Source organism: Phyllobates terribilis, unplaced genomic scaffold, assembly GCF_046119375.1.
Source record: "Phyllobates terribilis strain yellow unplaced genomic scaffold, ASM4611937v1 Scaffold_4__5_contigs__length_816908805, whole genome shotgun sequence".
NCBI classification, from domain to species: domain Eukaryota; kingdom Metazoa; phylum Chordata; class Amphibia; order Anura; family Dendrobatidae; genus Phyllobates; species Phyllobates terribilis.
Genome location: NW_027362764.1, coordinates 693,798,772 through 693,817,289, shown reverse-complemented (window position 1 = coordinate 693,817,289; position 18,518 = coordinate 693,798,772). Strand labels below are relative to the sequence as shown.

Sequence of the window (18,518 nt, the reverse complement as noted above, 5' to 3'; positions counted from 1 at the left end):
CCATCTTGCGTGATAATATATGCGAATCTAATGAAAATGTAGAGTCCCTGTGGGTGGAGATAAAGGGAGGGGGAAAAAAATAATAAATTACTGATGATAGGGGGTTGTTATAAGTCTCCAAAAATAATGGAAGCGGCGGAGAATATCCTCGTTAAGCAAATAGATGAAGCAGCGACTCAAGGAGAAGTCATTATTATGGGGGACTTCAACTACCCTGAAATAAATTGGGGAACAGAAACCTGTAGTTCCAGCAAAGGTAATAGGTTTTTTGACAACTATGAGAGACAATTACCTTACACAACTGGTTCAGGACCCAACAAGAAGGGAGGCACTGCTAGACCTAATATTAACCAACAGGCCAGACCGCATATCAAATATACGAGTTGGGGGTCACTTGGGTAATAGTGATCACAAAATAATAAAGTTTTCATGTATCCTTTAATAAGATGTGTAGTAGAGGGGTTACAAGGACACTAAACTTCAGGAAGGCAAATTTCCAACGGTTGAGAGATGATCTTAGTGCAATAAACTGGGACGATATCCTGAGACATAAAACTACACAAAGCAAATGGGAGACATTTATTAGCATCCTGAATAGGACCTGTGCACAATATATACCCTGTGGGAATAAACATGCTAGAAATAGGAGGAAACCACTATGGCTAAATAGAGCTGTAAGGGGCGCAATAAGTGACAAAAAGAAAGCATTTAGAGAACTAAAGCAAGTAGGTAGTGATGAGGCATTAAATAAATACAGAAAATTAAATAAATTCTGTAAAAACCAAATCAAGGCAGCAAAGATTGAGACAGAGAGAGACTCATTGCCAGAGAAAGTAAAAATAATCCCAAAATATTCTTTAACTACATAAATAGTAAAAAAAAAACTAAAAAATGATAGTGTTGGCCCCCTTAAATAGTCTGGGTGAAATGGTGGATGAGGAAAAAGCCAATATGCTAAATGATTTTTGTCAACAGTATTTACACAAGAAAATCGCATGACAGAAAATATGATTACAAAAATTGCCCATTAAATGTCACTTGCTTAACCCAGCAGGGAGGCGGCGTCTAAAAATCACTAAAGTTGCCAAATCCCCGGGCCCGGATGGGATACACCCGCGAGTACTGCAGGAATTAAGTAAAGTCATAGATAGACCATTATTTTTAATCTTTAAAGATTTCATAATAACAGGGTCTGTACCACAGGACTGGCGTATAGCAAATGTGGTGCCAATATTCAAAAAGGGGACAAAAACTGAACTTGGAAATTATAGGCCAGTAAGCTTAACCTCTACTGTGGGTAAAATCCTGGAGGGTTTCCTAAGAGATGCTATGATAGAGTATCTGAAGAAGAATAACGTCATGACCCAATATCAACATGGGTTTACGAGGGACCGTTCCTGTCAGACTAATCTGATCAGTTTTTATGAGGAGGCAAGTTCTGGACTGGACCAAGGAAATGCAGTGGATGTTGTGTATATGGACTTTTCAAAGGCTTTTGAGACGGTTCCACGCAAAATGTTGATACATAAAATGAGAACAATGGGGATAGGGGAAAATATATGTATGTGGGTTAAGAATTGGCTCAGTGATAGGAAACAAAGGGTGGTTATTAATGGAAAACACTCAGACTGGGTCACAGTTAACAGTGGGGTACCACAGGGGTCAGTATTGGGCCCCCTTCTTTTTAACATATTTATTAATGACCTTGTAGAGGGCATACAGAGTAATATTTCAATATTTGCAGATGACACTAAACTCTGCAGGGTAATCAATACAGAGGAGGACAATTTTATATTACAGGAGAATCTATGTAAACTAGAAGCTTGGGCTGATAAATGGCAAATGAGCTTTAATGGGGATAAATGTAAGGTAATGCACTTGGGCAGAGGAAATAAAATGTATAATTATATGCTTAATTGTAAAACACTGGGCAAAACTGTCACTGAAAAAGACCTGGGTGTATTGGTGGACGACAAGCTCACGTTTAGTGGCCAGTGTCAGGCAGCTGCTGCAAAGGCAAATAAAATAATGGGATACATTAAAATATTCATAGATGCTCATGAGGAGAACATAATTTTACCTCTATACAAGTCACTAGTACGACCACACTTAGAATACTGTGTACAGTTCTGGTCACCGGTGTATAAGAAAGACATAGCTGAACTAGAGCGGGTGCAGAGAAGAGCGACCAAGGTTATTAGAGGACTGGGGGATCAGCAATACCAAGACAGGTTATTACACTTGGGGTTATTTACTTTGGAAAAACAAAGGCTTAGGGGTGATCTTATTACTATGTACAAGTATATGAGGGGACAGTACAAAGACCTTTCTACTGATCTTTTTACTCTGAGGCCGGAGACGGGGACAAGGGGGCATCTTCTACGTCTGGAGGAAAGAAGGTTTAATCATAATCACAGACGCGGATTCTTTACTGTAAGAGCAGTGAGACTATGGAACTCTCTGCCGCATGATGAGGTAAAGAGTGATTCACTACTAACATTTAAGAAGGGCCTGGATGCCTTTCTTGAAAAGTATAATATTACAGGTTATATATACTAGATTCCTTGATAGGCGTTGATCCAGGGAACTAGTCTGATTGTCGTATGGAGTCGGGAAGGAATTTTTTTCCCCAATGTGGAGCTTAGCGTTTGACACGGGTTTTTTTTTTTTGCCTTCCTCTGGATCAACATGTTAGGCTATGGGTTGAACTAGATGGACTTAGTCTTCCTTCAACCTTAAAAGCTATGTTACTATGTATGTTACTAAAACAAGGGGGAAGTGTTTCAGGAAGGAGGAGTCTAAAAGGAGCACCAGGTCAGGTGATATCAGTAATGCAGCTCCCAGATATAAAAGGCCGGAAAGACAAGGGAGGAACGCCGCTGGCCGAGTCACCAGTACGTGCTCGGAGACCTAACCCAGCAGGGCGTTGTGTGCCCATGAGCAGGATTCAGTCAAGATCCTTGAACCAGATCATGCCAGTCAAGACTAGAGGCCCAGCCCTTATTCATCCTGGCCCAATAGACAACCATTGAAGGTCAAGCACCAAAGACCAGGTGCAGACCCCAATCTGGAATTAAACATACGCTGCGGTGATCAGGAGGTGCGAGTGAACCATGCTGTTACTTCCAGCACTGATGTACGGTAAAGGGTTCGGTCCGGGGCGGGGCAACAGACGGGATGGGGGCCGGCAAGTGTGAAGAGGGCCCAGGGAACATTACTTTACATTGTTAGAAGGACCTGTAGCCTAGTGGGAAATACCGTTGACCCCGTTAGCACCTGTAGCTGAAGTGGGACCATTTTAGTGACATCCTTATTGCTGTGAATGTCGCAACCACTAGAAAGTAGCTAGACAGTATAGAGGATTCCAGTTGCAAGTGTTAGGCTATGTGCCCACAATGCAGAAATGCTCCGGATTTTTCCTGAGCGTTTCTGCATCTCCCTGGCAGAAAAAACGCGTGCAGATTGTACATGTGGATTGTACATGCGTTTTTTCTGCCAGGTAGAAGCGCAAGTGAAGCATTTTGAACATGCGATTTCGCCTGCGCGTTGTCAAGCGCTTTTCCAGGCGATTTTAGCACCACTTGGAAAGTGCTTGAAAACTTGGTCACACAATATAAATCCATGCAACCGGCATGGACTTATATAGTGTGACCAAGTTACGATGCTGCAAATGCAGCATCAATAGTAGAACAAAATTAAAAAAACATATTATACTCACCTTCACATGGCCCCCGGTCTCCTTAGCGATGCGTCCAGTATCTTCGGCGGCTCTCGGTGCTCTAAAAAGGACCTTCCATGATGTCATTTAGTCATGTGATGGTCTCTCGACCATCACCTGACCACTGACGTCAGCAGTCGCGCGACAGTCACATGACTAAATGACGTCATGGAAGGTCCTTGCAGACCACCGCCGGACGCCAGGGAGACCGCAGAGGAAACTGGGGGCACCGGAAAGGTGAGTATAAGTTTTTTTTTTTTTTATTTTAATTCTTTAACTACAAATACTATGGTACCCGGGTCTGGAGGAGAGTCTCCTCTTCTCCAGATCCGGGTACCATCCGAGCATTGAACTGCAGGATATCTGCATGTGTAAATGTAGTCATGCGGATATTATGCGGTCCAATGCAAGTCAATGGCGGCTAAAACACCGTGATTCCGCAAAATTAATGGTAGTGCTGCCGCGGATTTTTCCGCAATGATAATCCGCAACGGAAATTTCCGCAGCATGTGCACAGCTCATGCGGATTATCATTGGGGAACATGGCAGACCTTCTACCAAGCGTTTTTAAGCGTTTCTGCAGCGGAATTGCCACTGTGGAAACGCTTAAACGCCTTGTGGACACACAGCCTTATAGTGTTTAATATCATCTTTGCTGTTATTTCATACTGTAAATATTCTGTATGCGCACAGTTTACATTCTACCAAAACTACCCCTCCTTATATCCGTGTTAGGAAAATAAACGGTTACGTTGGTTACTTCCACCTGGTCCTGGTCTGCGTGTTGCATCCAGTAACCAGTTTACACTAGGAATAGTAGCAGCAGTTTTCTAGCCACCTTTTAAAGATGCACTTGAGCCAAAGTGTTCATGTGAAATACAAAATGATTGTGTCTGGATAGTTGTACAAATCTCCATTAAAGAGCAACAATTGTTTTGTTTATTTTTCCATAAATGAATAGTACACATAAAAAAAAAAAAAAAGTTGTAATATTCTATTAACGAAATCAGCTTCTTCCGCCTCCTGGACTGATCTTTCATTCTCAAATCTGTCTGTGGTGAATGCACATTTTTCCCATTGCTGAGATAGGAGATAACAGTTGGTGCTTATAAAGATCTATGGAGAACTGTAACTGTCATTTAAAGAGACAGCAGAATGTCTGTCTGCCTCTAGCTCCTCCCTTATCCCCTTTTTAAAAAGCACCAAATGTCATCTCCTATCTTAGTAATGGGAAATCTGTCTTCACGGAATACAGATTTTTATCCGTGAATTGAGAATGAGAGATTCTTTAACCATTCCAGCTTGTAGATATTAAAGGACGGGCATTTTAATTCCATAGAACCTTCATGTACAGAATTTTGTACCTTCTGGCTTCTTCCAACTTTAAAAAGAAGTTGAAAGTTGCAACTTTAATCAAGTTATCATTATAGATCTTCCTTGAAAAGGTTGTTTAGACCATAATGTGTGAACTGTGCTGACATCCGTAATAACTATCTGCTGCGTCTTAAGTCTTCCTTTGTAACCCAAGACTTTGTTCTTCCTCTATAATACGCTGATAATCCCTACCGTCTTTTATTCTACCAAAATATACATTACTTTGTATGGTAGCCATGACAACCATTCTCTTCTGTATTTCTATTCTGTAGCTCAATTTCGTGGTTACCTGCCGCTAGTGCTCGTCCTCTCGATCACCGGCGTACATTACGGATAGAAGTTGTTCTCTCGTCTTCTAAAATAAAGCACAAAGTCTACAGATCAGAAATGTAAGATCCAATTGGCTGCTTGGGTCTTCTTTTCACAATACAACACTTTATCCTTTTTGATTTTTTTGTCAGATATGCTCAATATAAAGCCTTCTTTACACACAAAGGCTCAGTGTGAAATACTTTCCTCTTCATGTAATTGTCCTTCATACAACACATTGAAAAAGGAGCAACAATGGCCGCATTGATCCTGGACCCAAATAAAAAGTAAACTAACCCTGCTTACACATTAGTCCACTTTTCTCAATTTCTAGATAAAACCGCTAGAACTGCTTAAAAAAAAAACGTAAAAACAAGGATACAAAGCGCAATAGGGTCTTATCTGAGTATTTAGGGTTTATGATCACAGTAACCTGCTCGGGTTGTGTGTGACACAACCACTGTCTTATACATTCTGTGGATGATACAGACTATTGTAAGGAGCCAGGATACGTGGACTTCAAGTGTGCTGCTGACTTAAAGGACGGATCCAAAGACAAATTAATAAAAGGTGGTTTATTGTCAAATCCAACTCCTTCCGACTTTCACATGTGGTTGTTCTGAAGAAGAAGTCGGATTTGACTCAAATACGTTAATAAACCACGTTCTATTAATTTGTCTTCGGATCCATACTTTAAATCAGCAGCGCACCTGAAGTCCACGTATCCTGGCTCCTTATACATTAAAAAGAATTCAGAATAAGGATTTGTTGGGTGTAAAGAAATATTTTACTTTTGACTCTTTGTGGGCACCAGCTGAGGCCCCACCAATCTTCGAGCCTCCTCCTTCAATGGGTACAAATTGTGACTGCAGCAGCCAGCCAAATCAAGGGCTACAACAGTGATTGGCTGCAGTGGTCACATGTCCAGGCGACTGAAATTGGCTGGATCTGAAGAGAAGGAGATTTACTTTTTGAGCATACTGGTCTGTTAATGGGATTAGATTTAAAAAAAAAGGAGAAAAAAAAACAAAACAACTTACGGTAATGAGAAATCTCAATAAAAAATGTAAATAAATTCCTAAATACCTTTTTTTTAATAGAAAATCATGCATGTTTTACCTAGAGAGGCAACCACTACAGAATTACTATGGCCTTGATCTTGATACAATGACAGGAACCTGTCTCAGAAGGTTAATGAGACAGGTGGTTGTGAGCACGTGCAGTAGGAGGCTCCACTTCCATGACTTACAGATGGTATAGGTTATCTCCAAGTAAAAGCAGCCGCTCAACATCCAAAAAACAAAATAAAAACAAAACACAACATGGTTGTATGCAGTGTGGGCAGCCTTTTCTTACCTCAACACACCCGGTCTCTCCAGTATTAGATCACAGACAGGTTAGACAGCAGTGTGAACAACCTCTTACCTCAGCACTTCTGGTATCTACAGTAACAGATCACATTGACAGAGTGGACAGCAGTCTCTTCTTATCTTGGCTCCTCTGGTATTTCCAGTATTAGAGGTGATAAGATAAGAAGAGGCTGCTCTTTTTACCTAATCATCCCTGGTTTCTTCAGTATGAGATCAGGTGGACAGCAGTGTGAGCAGCCTCTTCTTATGTCAGCATCCTTACATAGTTACATAGCTTATAAGGCCGAAAAAAGACAAGCGTCCATCCAGTTCAGCCTATTTCTTGTGCACTGCAGCTATTCCGCAGCGTTGATCCAGGGGAAGGCAAAAAAAAAAACCATGCGGTATAGGCCAATTTACATCATTGAGGAAAAATTCACTTCCCGACTCCAATCTGGCAGTCAGATTAAATCCCTGGATTAATTAACTATCACTAAGCATAAGATGTAATTTTATTGTTCTCAAGAAAGGAGTCCAGGCCTCTCTTGAACTCATTAAGTGAGTTGGACATCACCACTTCCTCTCCCAGAGAGTTCCAGAGTCTCACGGCTCTGACCGTAAAGAATCCCCTTCTATGCTGGTGCAGGAACATCCTTTCCTCCAGACGCATAGTGTGCCCCCTCGTCTTTGTCACCATCCTTGGTATAAACAGGTCATGGGAGAGATCTCTGTACTGCCCCCTGATGTATTTATACATGTTTATGAGGTCTCCCCTAAGCCTTCTCTTTTCCAACGTAAATAGGCCTAATTTTGACAACCTCTCTGGGTATTCTAGTCCCTCCATTCCCTTTATTACCTTAGTCGCCCTCCTTTGTACCCTCTCTAGCTCCAATATGTCTTTTCTGAGCACCGGCGCCCAGAACTGTGCACAATATTCTAAGTGCGGTCTTACCAGCGCTTTATACAGAGGAAGAACAATGTTCTCATCATATGCCCCTATTCCTCTTCTGATGCATGCCATGACTCTATTTGCCTTCGCAGCTGCTGCCTGACACTGGGCACTCCAATTTAATTTGCTGTTAACCAAGACGCCCAGGTCCTTCTCCATGTCAGATTTCCCCAACGGTTTCCCATTTAATATGTATAGGTGACTGCGGTTTTTCTTTCCCATGTGCATGACCTTACATTTATCGGCATTGAACCCCATTTGCCACTTTTTGGCCCAACTCCCCAATTTATCTAAATCCTCCTGTAGCTGTGCCCTATCCTCATCTGTATTAACTACTTTACAGTCCTTGGCTTCTTCAGTATTAGATTAGGTGGACAGCAGTGTGAGCAGCCTCTTCTTACGTCAGCATCCTTGGTTTCTTCAGTATTAGATCAGGTGGACAGCAGTGTGAGCAGCCTCTTACTTCAGCTCCTCTGGTATTTCCCATATTAGAGGTGACAGACAGGGTGAGCAGCCTCTCCTTACCTTAGTACCCCCACACTTAGATCCACTGGGAGCACAACTTTATGCACATGACCGGAGGAGGCAGAGCTTTCTACTGCACATGCTCACAGGCACCGGTACCATTAACAATCTAGAACAGGTTTAGAATGCCTGCAGTTGAGCATATGAAAAATTGTCCAAGTTTTATCCAGGAAACAAAATTTTTCTAATTTTCATCCATGTGTCCTTTGTGTCAGTGTGCTATCCATTTTCATACAAGTACATTAAAAACATGCAGATGATCACATATAGTTTCCTAGGTTTATAAGCAAAATATATCTGTAAAAGTCGAATGCCATTTTGATGCTCTGCGTGCGATCAGATTTTTTTTTTTTTTTAGCACCCATAGACTTGAATGTGTGAGACTCTGAAGAAAGTAGTGCATGCTGTGATATTTTTTCTCATGGACACTCTGACCGAGAAAAAGAAAAAAATTCATTCTAAACAGCCCTATTGAATAACATGGGTCAGTGCGCTGTCCGTGTGTGATCAGATCAAAAATTGGACAGCACACATCCAACTTATATGCTCGTCCTCCTTAATGTCAGAACTACAAGACGGATGTCCCCTACCCCACTCTGCAAAACTGTTCTCTTAAAAAGTGGGTACAAACTTTTTTTTTTTTTTTTTTTTTTTTGGGGGGGGGCATCTAAAAACTTAGGTATGTTTTCTTGTTCAAAAATTGTATTCTATTAATAAATCTAAAAAAAAGTGCGCCTTTTACCCAGATGGATACTATGGATATGTTTACCCAGCTATAAGTGTAGCAGTTTATTGAATTGGCTATGAAATCTACCACTGTATGTCTGATATAAAAATCATATACGCCTTAAGAACAATCTGATCGTGTGGATATAGACCGATTACTCATACGAAAGTGATATCCTTTTAGGACTTCTATATGCATCATATATAGTTATGGATCAATTAAGCACAGCATCAGGTACATATAGTATTTATTTGAGTGCATTAAGGCATTAGGTGATATAAACGACAAAGAACATGGAGTCATTCACTGCAAATCATTACAGATTCTCAGTTTTTTTTTTCAGAAAATCACAGTTTACGTTTATAAACGAGCTTATACCACATTCACATTTTCTTAGGTTAAATATATTTTTCCCATTAAGGAATAGAATTGCCTAAGGGTGTGTTCACACAGAGGCAGAAAAATCCGGACAGTTATTTCCTCTCTCCCCCAAAGAGGAGTCCACTTCTGGAAACACTACTTTTTATTTTTCTGAACTCATTACCTAAGTGTGTTTCCCCACACAGGATCTGCAGCGGATTCCAAAAGGGATCCACCTCAAGAGAAGGGACGTCATTTTTCTGTGATGAGGTTTTCAAACCTTTACGGGAAAAAGAAAACAAGAACAAAACATACTCAAAAACTCACTGTTTGAAGAGGAAAATAGATTTTCCATTGAATTGAATAGGAAGAGAGTTTTCAAAGTGTATTTGAAGAAGTTCTTGCTGTAGATTTTGGAGTCAAAAATCGTCAAAAAAACCCTCTGTGTGAACATTGCCTTACATGGGCAAAACAGATTAGTCAATATTTTTTCCAATGATGTGGAGAATATTAGGTATTGGCTAATTGAAACTGATATTTGATACAGTAACACTGTTTTAGTAATTGAAGATCCAAGACACAAATCCTCCATTATTCTTCCATTCTCCTCTATGTGTTTGCATTGAAGGATATCTTCAATTAAGAGCCTTTTGTTTTCCGGATTAGTTTTTCCATGAGATCCCACTGCTCATTAGTCACCTGCACAAGAAATAGAAGATGTTATACGCTGTACTGTGAATAGTCCTGTCCAATGTGTCCACATATTGCACTGATCTCCTACACGGTGTTGGTACTAAACCATAGAAATGCTCAGACTTCTAGCCAAGGAGAAGGGATTGTGCACTTAATGGATATTAGACATGTTCAAAAGCATTTTTTTTTCTTTTTTTAAATGTATTCATATATTTGCCTAAAAATTATTTTTTTTATTTATAGATTGGTCTAAAATTATTTTTGCTGTTAAACAGATTAGCATCTACAGCTTCTATGTATGACTGTACATAGCAGACGCAGAATAAGCTAAGTAGGAATCCATCATTAACTGTATTCTGACGGTGGGGCTCTTAGGCAAATCCTTTTATCACTTCCATTCTAGAACCAGAGAAACCAAATTAATGTAGAAGACAGATATGTTACATGTAGGAAGCAACGGCATCCAGCACCACTGATAATTAATAGGGTCTCATTGGTTACTGGAAACATAGCGCAGCAGGAATTCCTTAAAAAGAAAGGACATGTTGGGGATTTGAGACTCTGCGTTAATTTACATGCAGCAAACGCTGCAAAGTGTAGGTGAGTTTTGGTAAACGTTCTCTTACGATGCTGGCACGGAATTATCTGCAGCAAATCTACATAGTGTGCAGGATGAAAAAGTACAAAACAAGAGATACGAGCACGGACAACATAAGGATGAGTACAGTATAGGAAATACTAAATAGTCACAAGTTTTCTTCACCTTTTGTAAGCTGTTAAATTCTCCAGCCATTGAAACATATTCACCGCCATCCATTCGGATGATCTAAAAAGAAAACCACAAACCAAAAAAAAACAAAAGCACGTTATTGGCTTAATCTCAAAATTGGTTTTACCTTAAACGAAGGCCAAAAACAAAGTATTTAACCCTATGGTATAAAACGAGTCCAGATAGTCTTACACTTACCGCGCCAGACACCCAGCTTGCATAGTCACTGCAAAGATATATAGCAAGATTTGCTATTTCCCCCGGTGTGCCCAGGCGACCACACGGGATCCTCTTGATCATGTCACCTTCAAAGGCTCCGGTTGGGTCTAAACGGCTGAATGCACCCTTAGAAATGCAAAAATAAATAAAATTGATCAGTAATGAGAGTTTAGTCATGTTTTAAAGAATAAAGTCAAAGTTTAAGTTTTTAATAAAAAAAGTAAACAATGAATGTTCTATATACCAGAGGTCTCACACACGAGCCACCCCAATGGCCGTTGTCTGCAGGCCGCAGGGCACCGGAGCGCCCAAGAAATATTCAGGACATCAGAGAGGAGATCGGAGGAGAGCGCCATGACATCATGCTGGAGCACACAGTGTCCGAGAGGCGGCGTCCCTTTCCTTTGCTGCTGATAGGTGAATATGGGAGGCTTTATTTCAGCCTCTTCCCGACCTCTACCACACATGTTCGGCACAATAGGAGGAGACCTCTTACAAACCGCAATAAGCAGAGCCCGCACCATCGGCAGCAGGATGTCAGCGGCATACTATAGATCAGTACTGGCACCAAAAGCAGCTGATTAACCTTTTAGATGCCTCCTTGAGTAGTCACAGTGGCATCTAGATGGTTATTTGAAGGAGGGGGCGCCCTCTAAGTTTACTGCATCCCGCAAATGCAGGGTAATGACAGTTGCCGTTGCAATCTGAGGCCAAGTAATGGCCTTTGGGTGGGCCGGCTACGGTGGCCTGTAAAATCTTTCAATAAGCAGGCTCTAAAGAAGGAGAAGTGTCAGTGCAAAACGGAAAGATCTCATGTTCTGCAGAAAAGGTGAACGGATGGACTCTACATGCCTGGTTCCCACCGTGAAGCATGGAGGAGGAGGTGTGATGGTGTGGGGGTGCTTTTCTGGTGACACTGTTGGGGATTTATTCAAAATTGAAGGCATACTGAACCAGCATGGCTACCACAGCATCTTGCAGTGGCATGCTATTCCATCCGGTTTTGCGTTTAGTTGGACCATCATTTATTTTTCAACAGGACAATGACCCCAAACACACCTCCAGGCTGTGTAAGGGCTATTTGACCAAGAGGGAGAGTGATGGGGTGCTACGCCAGATGACCTGGCCTCCACAGTCACCAGACCTGAACCCAATCGAGATGGTTTGGGGTGAGCTGGACCGCAGAGTGAAGGCAAAAGGGCCAACAAGTGCTAAGCATCTCTGGGAACTCCTTCAAGATTGTTGGAAGACCATTTCCGGTGACTACCTCTTGAAGCTCATCAAGAGAATGCCAAGAGTGTGCAAAGCAGTCATCAAAGCAAAAGGTGGCTACTTTGAAGAACCTAGAATACAAGACATATTTTCAGTTGTTTCACACATTTTTGTTAAGTATATAATTCCACATGTGTTAATTCATAGTTTTGATGCCTTCAGTGTCAATGTACAATTTTCATAGTCCTGAAAATACAGAAAAATCTTTAGATGAGAAGGTGTGTCCAAACTTTTGGTCTGTACTGTATATATAAATAAAATCACGTTTCGACTATTCTAGCTGCAAACGTCTTGTTTTTATTGCAATATCTACATAGGTGTATAGAGGCCCATTTCCAACAACCATCACTCCAGTGTTTTAATGGTACATTGTGTTTGCTAACTGTGTAAGAAGGCTAATGGATGTTTAGAAAACCCTAGAAAACCCTTTCACAAGTATGTTAGCCCAGCTGAAAACGGTTTGGCCGATTTGAGAAGCTATAAAATGGACCTTCCTTTGAGCTAGTTTAGAATCTGGAGCATTACATTTGTTTGTTCTATGAAACTCTCAAAATGGCCAAAAAGAGAGAACTTTCATGTGAAACTCGACAGTCTATTCTTGTTCTTAGAAATGAAGGCTATTCCATGCGAGAAGTTGCCAAGAAACTGAAGATTTCCTACAACGGTGTGTACTACTCCCTTCAGAGGAGAGCACAAACAGGCTCTAACCAGAAACGAAGGAGAAAAATTCAGCATATATTGCAAAAAGTATATTTATTCAGTAATACACAATAAAAAGCACATAAGAATTCAGACAATGAGGTGGTCAGATAATAAAATGCTTATAAGTCAGGATATATAGGATATGCTTATAATAAATCCATAGATAAATATAATTGCATGTTGCCCCACTCCACAAAATAGTAAGTTCAAAAGAGTGAGCTAGAATAAAGATACCAAAATAAGCAAGCGTGTCATAGTCCCACTGGCTGCTGTGTAGGCTTTCACCCCCACTATCTTCTTTCCTCTACTTGTGCTGGGCTCTCTTGTCAGGTAATAATCCCGCATGGATAACGCGATTTCTGGTGGGTGGAGTGGGGCACAGAGCTTGCATACTAATAAGCCTGTTTTACCCCCATCTTCGCCTACACAGCAGCCAGTGGGACTGACACACTTGCTTATTTTGGGATCTTTATTCTAGCTCACTCTTTTGAACTTACTATTTATTGGAGTGGGGCAACGTGCAATTATATTTATCTATGGATTATAAGCATATCATATATATCCTGACTTATAAGCACTTCATTATCTGACCACCTCTTTGTCTGAATTCGTATGTGCTTTTTATTGTGTATTACTGAATAAATATACTTTTTGCAATATATGCTGAATTTTTCTCCTTCGTTTATGCTATTTTCAGCATGCATGTGGACAGGCATCTGTAGTACAGATGGTTGCCCACTTTTTCTTGTATACAACAGATGGCAGCTTTTGTATATTTGAGGCTCTAACCAGAGTAGAAAGAGAAGTGGGAGGCCCCGCTGCACAACTGAGCAACAAGCCAAGTATATTAGAGTCTCTAGTTTGAGAAATCGACGCCTCACAGCTCCTCAACTGTCAGCTTCATTAAATAGTACACGCAAAAACACCAGTGTCACCGCCTACAGTGAAGAGGCAACTCTGGGATGCTGGCCTTCAGGGCAAAGTGGCAAAGAAAAAGCCATATCTGAGACTGGCTAATAAAAGGAAAAGATCCTAGTTACTTACCGGTAACGGGATTTCACAGAGCCCATGACAGCACCACCTGATCGAGGGTATCCACTCACCAAGGACAGGAACCTACTGAATAAAAAGGCAGTACCTCTCTTCCGCATCAGTTTTTGTTTCAGAGCATGAGAGGGCCTCCGAAAACAGGTTAATACATAACCACCACCTCAACATTTGTAATAAACACCTTAAAAAGTGCACACCATAGTGATAAAGGGGAGGGAATTAATAGGGTGCTGTCATGGGCTCTGTAAAATCCCGTTACCTGTAAGTAACAAGAATCTTTTCCCCTTCTCCCATGACAGCACCACCTGAAAGATTTATAGAGATCAGACACCAGAGGGAGGGATCACCGCTTGCAACACCTTCCTACCAAAGGACAGATCAGTAGAAGAGGAAAGGTCAAGACGGTAATGTTTGTAAAATGTAGCGGGGGATGACCTTACATATGATGTCGATGGGCACATCCGCCTTCTCAGCCCAGGAAGCAGTTACCGCTCTGGTGGAGTGGGCCTTCAGGTTCTCTGGAACCGGCAGATTGCTAGAAGAGTATGCCAAGGTAATAGTATCCCTGACCCATCTAGCTATGGTCCCTCTTGTAACCTTAAGTCCTTTCCTAGCCCCCTGAAAGGATATAAATAAGGCGTCACTCTTCCTCCAGGCTTTTGTCACCTCCAAATACTGGACTAACACCCTTCTATTATCTAAGGTGTGAAGCTTATGTTCCTCAGAATCCCTAGGATTAGGATAGAAGGAAGGGAGAGTGATTACTTGCGTCCTATGGAATTTGGAGGCTACCTTCGGAAGATAGGCCGGGTCTGGTCTTAAAGATTACTCTAACCGTACATACTTGAGTGAATGGATGGTTAACAGATAGTGCGTGTAAGTCACCGACTCTACGAGCTGATGTCAGAGCTACCAGTAGGGCAGTCTTTAAAGTTAGAATTTTTTCTGAAACTTCCTCTAAAGGGCTCGAAGGGAGGTTTGGTTAGTGCCTCCAGAACCAAATTAAAAGTCCCAAGGAGGCATCCTTGGAGTAGGAATAGGCCTGGACCTATCACAAGCTTTAATAAATCTAATGATCCACCTATTCGCCAAGTCATAATTATATAGTGCCCCCAGAGCTGATACCTGTACCTTAAAAGTACTGGTGGTTAGTCCCATGCTTAACCCCTTCTGGAGGAATTCTAGTATGGCCTCAATAGGAATCCTCCCTTTGGAGGACTGACCCGAGGTAGACAGGAACTTAGCCCAGGTTCTACCATAGATCCTAGTTGTTACCGCCTTTCTACTTGCCAGTAGGGTAGTAACCAGATCCGGAGAAAACCCCCTTTTTGTCAATAGCGACCTTTCAAAATCCAGGTCGTCAAATGCAGACCCGATCTTCGGGGGTGACAGACTGGGCCCTGCCTGAGGAGATCCGGGATGTCCGGAAGAACCCATGGATCTGCTTGGGACATTCTCTTCATCCAAGTGAACCATGGTTTCTTGGGCCAGAACGGGGCGATCAATATAACCCTCGCCCTTTCCCCTCGGATCTTCCTCAGGATAGTAGGGATCAGTATTAAAGGGGGAAAGGCATAGGCTAGAGTAAAATCCCAAGGAATCTGCAGCGCGTCCACCGCAAATGCCCCCTCTTTTGGATTCAGGGAGCAAAAGATTTCGGTCTTTCGATTGTGTCTGTTTGCAGATCTATTTGGGGCTGTCCCCATCGGCCCACAATCTGCTGAAATACGGCAGGATTCAATTCCCACTCTCCTTGTTTTAAGATGTGACGACTCAGGAAATCGGCCTTTACGTTCTCTTCTCCTTTTATATGCAGCGCCGAGAGCGTGAGCAGCGGACTCTCGGCAAACCTGAAGATCTGATCCGCTACTAACATCAGAGGGAGAGACCTGGTACCCCCCTGATGATTGATGTAGGCGACTGTCGATCTGTTGTCTGACATTATCCGGATGTGATGACCCCGAAGAACAGAACTGAACTTTATTAGAGCGTTTTTGGCTGCCAACAGCTCCTTCATGTTGGAAGGGAGACTTGTGTCGCTGTCCGACCAGAGGCCTTGTACAGAATGATCTCTTAGGTGAGCTCCCCAGCCTTCTGCACTTGCGTCCGTTGTAATTGTATCCGACACCTGGAAGGTCCAAGGAACCCCCAAAGATAAATTGACCGGAGATCTCCACCAGTCCAGGGAGTTGATTACAACTTCTGGAAGAGATATTTTCCCATTCAGGCGACCTTCAAGCCGCCTGTCCGCTGCCAGGATCGTCTTCTGGAATGGTACTGGGCCCACTGAACCGCCGGGATGCAAGATGTCATTGTACCCAACAGAGACATTGCATTCCTTAGGGTCATGGTCGGATTGCTGATAACCCGAGATATTAGGGATCCGATCTTCAGCTTCTTTTCCTCTGGTAGAAGACAGGTTTGGTTTTCTGAGTCCAGAATGAGACCCAGGAAAGATTGGACCCTCTTTGGTTCCAGCCTTGACTTCTCTAAATTTAACAGCCAACGCAGGCGTTTTAGACTGGCCATGACGTCCGCCAGGGCTAGAGCACAGAGTTGTCTTGATCTGCCCACTACTAAGAAGTAGTCCAGATAAGGGATGACCAGAATATCTTTCCCTCAAATGTGCTGTGACCTCTAGGATAATTTTTGTGAAGACTCTCAGCGCCATGGAAATGCCAAAGGGAAGAGCTGCGAACTGAAAATGCCTTACATGCTTGCCGAACTGTACAGCCACCCTCAACTGTTGATGATCTGCCAAGATCGGGACGTGGTAGTAGGCGTCCTTCAGATCGAGGACGCACATATAACAGTCCGGAAATAGCATCCTTATGGCCGACTTTATTGTTTCCATTTTGAACGGCCTGTAGAGTAAATGATTGCCAACTTGAAGAAGCTGAACAATGGTCCTGAAGGAGCCGTCCGGCTGCTTTATTAGGAAGAGAGTTGAATAGAATCCTCTTCCTTGCTCGGGTGCAGGTGTTTCCACCAGAACCCCCTTCACAAGCAGAGAGAACTTCCTGCTGTTAGGCTATCTGCTCCGCTAGACCCCTGGGGGCTGAAATTTTGATGGTGTTCCTGGGCCTGCTCTTGAACTCCAATGTGAGCCCCCTCCTGATTATCCCTAAGATCCAAGAATTGGATGAAATTTTCTCCCAGGCGGGCAGGAAGTGGGACAACCTTCCTCCCACCTGGGGGGGGAACTGTCACTTAGGAGCCTTCTTATTCTCAGAGGAGGGACCCCCGAACATGAAACCTCTGTTATACGGCTTTGTGTCTTTCCAGCTACCTTGGTCTCTGGGAGCTTTACTGCGACTGTACTTCCTCTTCCGAAAGGAGCTTTTAAACTGGGAACCAGACACCGTGGGAAACCCAAGTTTTTTGTCTGCGGCCTTATCCAGGATGTCATCTAGACCTTTGCCGAACAGGAAGTCCCCCTCACAAGGGATTGAGCATAGTTTAGTCTTTGATTGCACATCCCCTGGCCAGCTCTTGAGCCATAATGCCCTACGGGCTGAATTAGAGAGATTTGCAGACCGGGCAGCCAGCCTAACTGAATCTGCCGATGGTCTGCCAGGAATTCAGCCGCCCCCTGCACAAGAGGAAGTTCCGACAGAATCTTCTCCCTCGAGACATTCCCCTTAATCTGGTCTTCCAACTGTTGAAGCCAGATCATCATAGATCTAGCAGTGCAGGTGGCTGCCACTGCCGGTTTAAGGGCCCCTGCTGACGACTCCCAGGCTTGTTTAAGGAAAGACTCCGCTTTTTTATCAAGCGGGTCTTTCAAGGCCCCTAAATCCTCAAAGGGCAGAGTGGATCTTTTTGAGGACTTTGCAATGGCCACATCAATCTTAGGGGTTTTGTCCCATTTAGCCCCATCCTCCTCCTCAAAGGGGTATCTCCGCTTAGAGGAGGAAGGCAGCTGACCCTTCTCCGTTTTTTTCCATTCCCTTTCTATAAGCGATCTGATCCTCTCATTAACCGGGAATGTGCGTCTCTTCCTCTGGTCCAAGCCCCCGAACATAACATCCTGGACTGTTCTGGGAACTTTGGTATCAGTAATACCCATAGTCACTCTGACGGCTTTAACTAGTCTCTCAGTATTATCTACCGAAAAACAAGGCCTGCCCCCTCATCATCATCCGAAGATTCCGACGATGATGATGAGAGATTAGAGGAGGAAGGCAGTTCTCTTGTAAAACGGGACTCTACCGATTCCTCTGATTCTGAGGAAACTAGCTTCTGCTTCTTCTTCCTGCGTGAGTTTAAGCTTTTTAAAGAATCCCTGACTTCTGTCTGGATCAGATTCTTTAATTCCATAGAAAACCTGGGGGACTCTTCTGCTATGGTTCTCTGAATACAGTCCGCACACAGGTTTTTGACGTAGGAGGTGGGAAGACTGATTTTACATAAAGCACACTCCTTGTTTTTACTCTTAGCACTACACTTCTTCGCCTCCTGACCCAAGAATTGTAAGGAGAAAAAGAGAGGAAAACAGAGAA

At 42.7% G+C, this 18,518-nt stretch overlaps 1 protein-coding gene across 2 annotated transcripts in view; it reads right to left on the bottom strand.

Moving 5' to 3' along the window:
* Positions 1-9,181: 9,181 nt before the first annotated feature.
* The window catches only part of DECR1 (2,4-dienoyl-CoA reductase 1), a 68,036-nt gene continuing 58,699 nt past the window's right edge, over positions 9,182-18,518 (bottom strand). For both annotated transcript variants that reach the window (XM_073679566.1, XM_073679565.1), the window contains exons 8-10: positions 10,972-11,118; positions 10,768-10,830; positions 9,182-10,010 (exon numbers count right to left, since the gene is read on the bottom strand). In XM_073679566.1, coding sequence (XP_073535667.1) covers positions 9,951-10,010; positions 10,768-10,830; positions 10,972-11,118 — 270 coding nt within the window. In that variant the 3' untranslated portion in view covers positions 9,182-9,950. The remainder of the gene's footprint in view (positions 10,011-10,767; positions 10,831-10,971; positions 11,119-18,518) is intronic.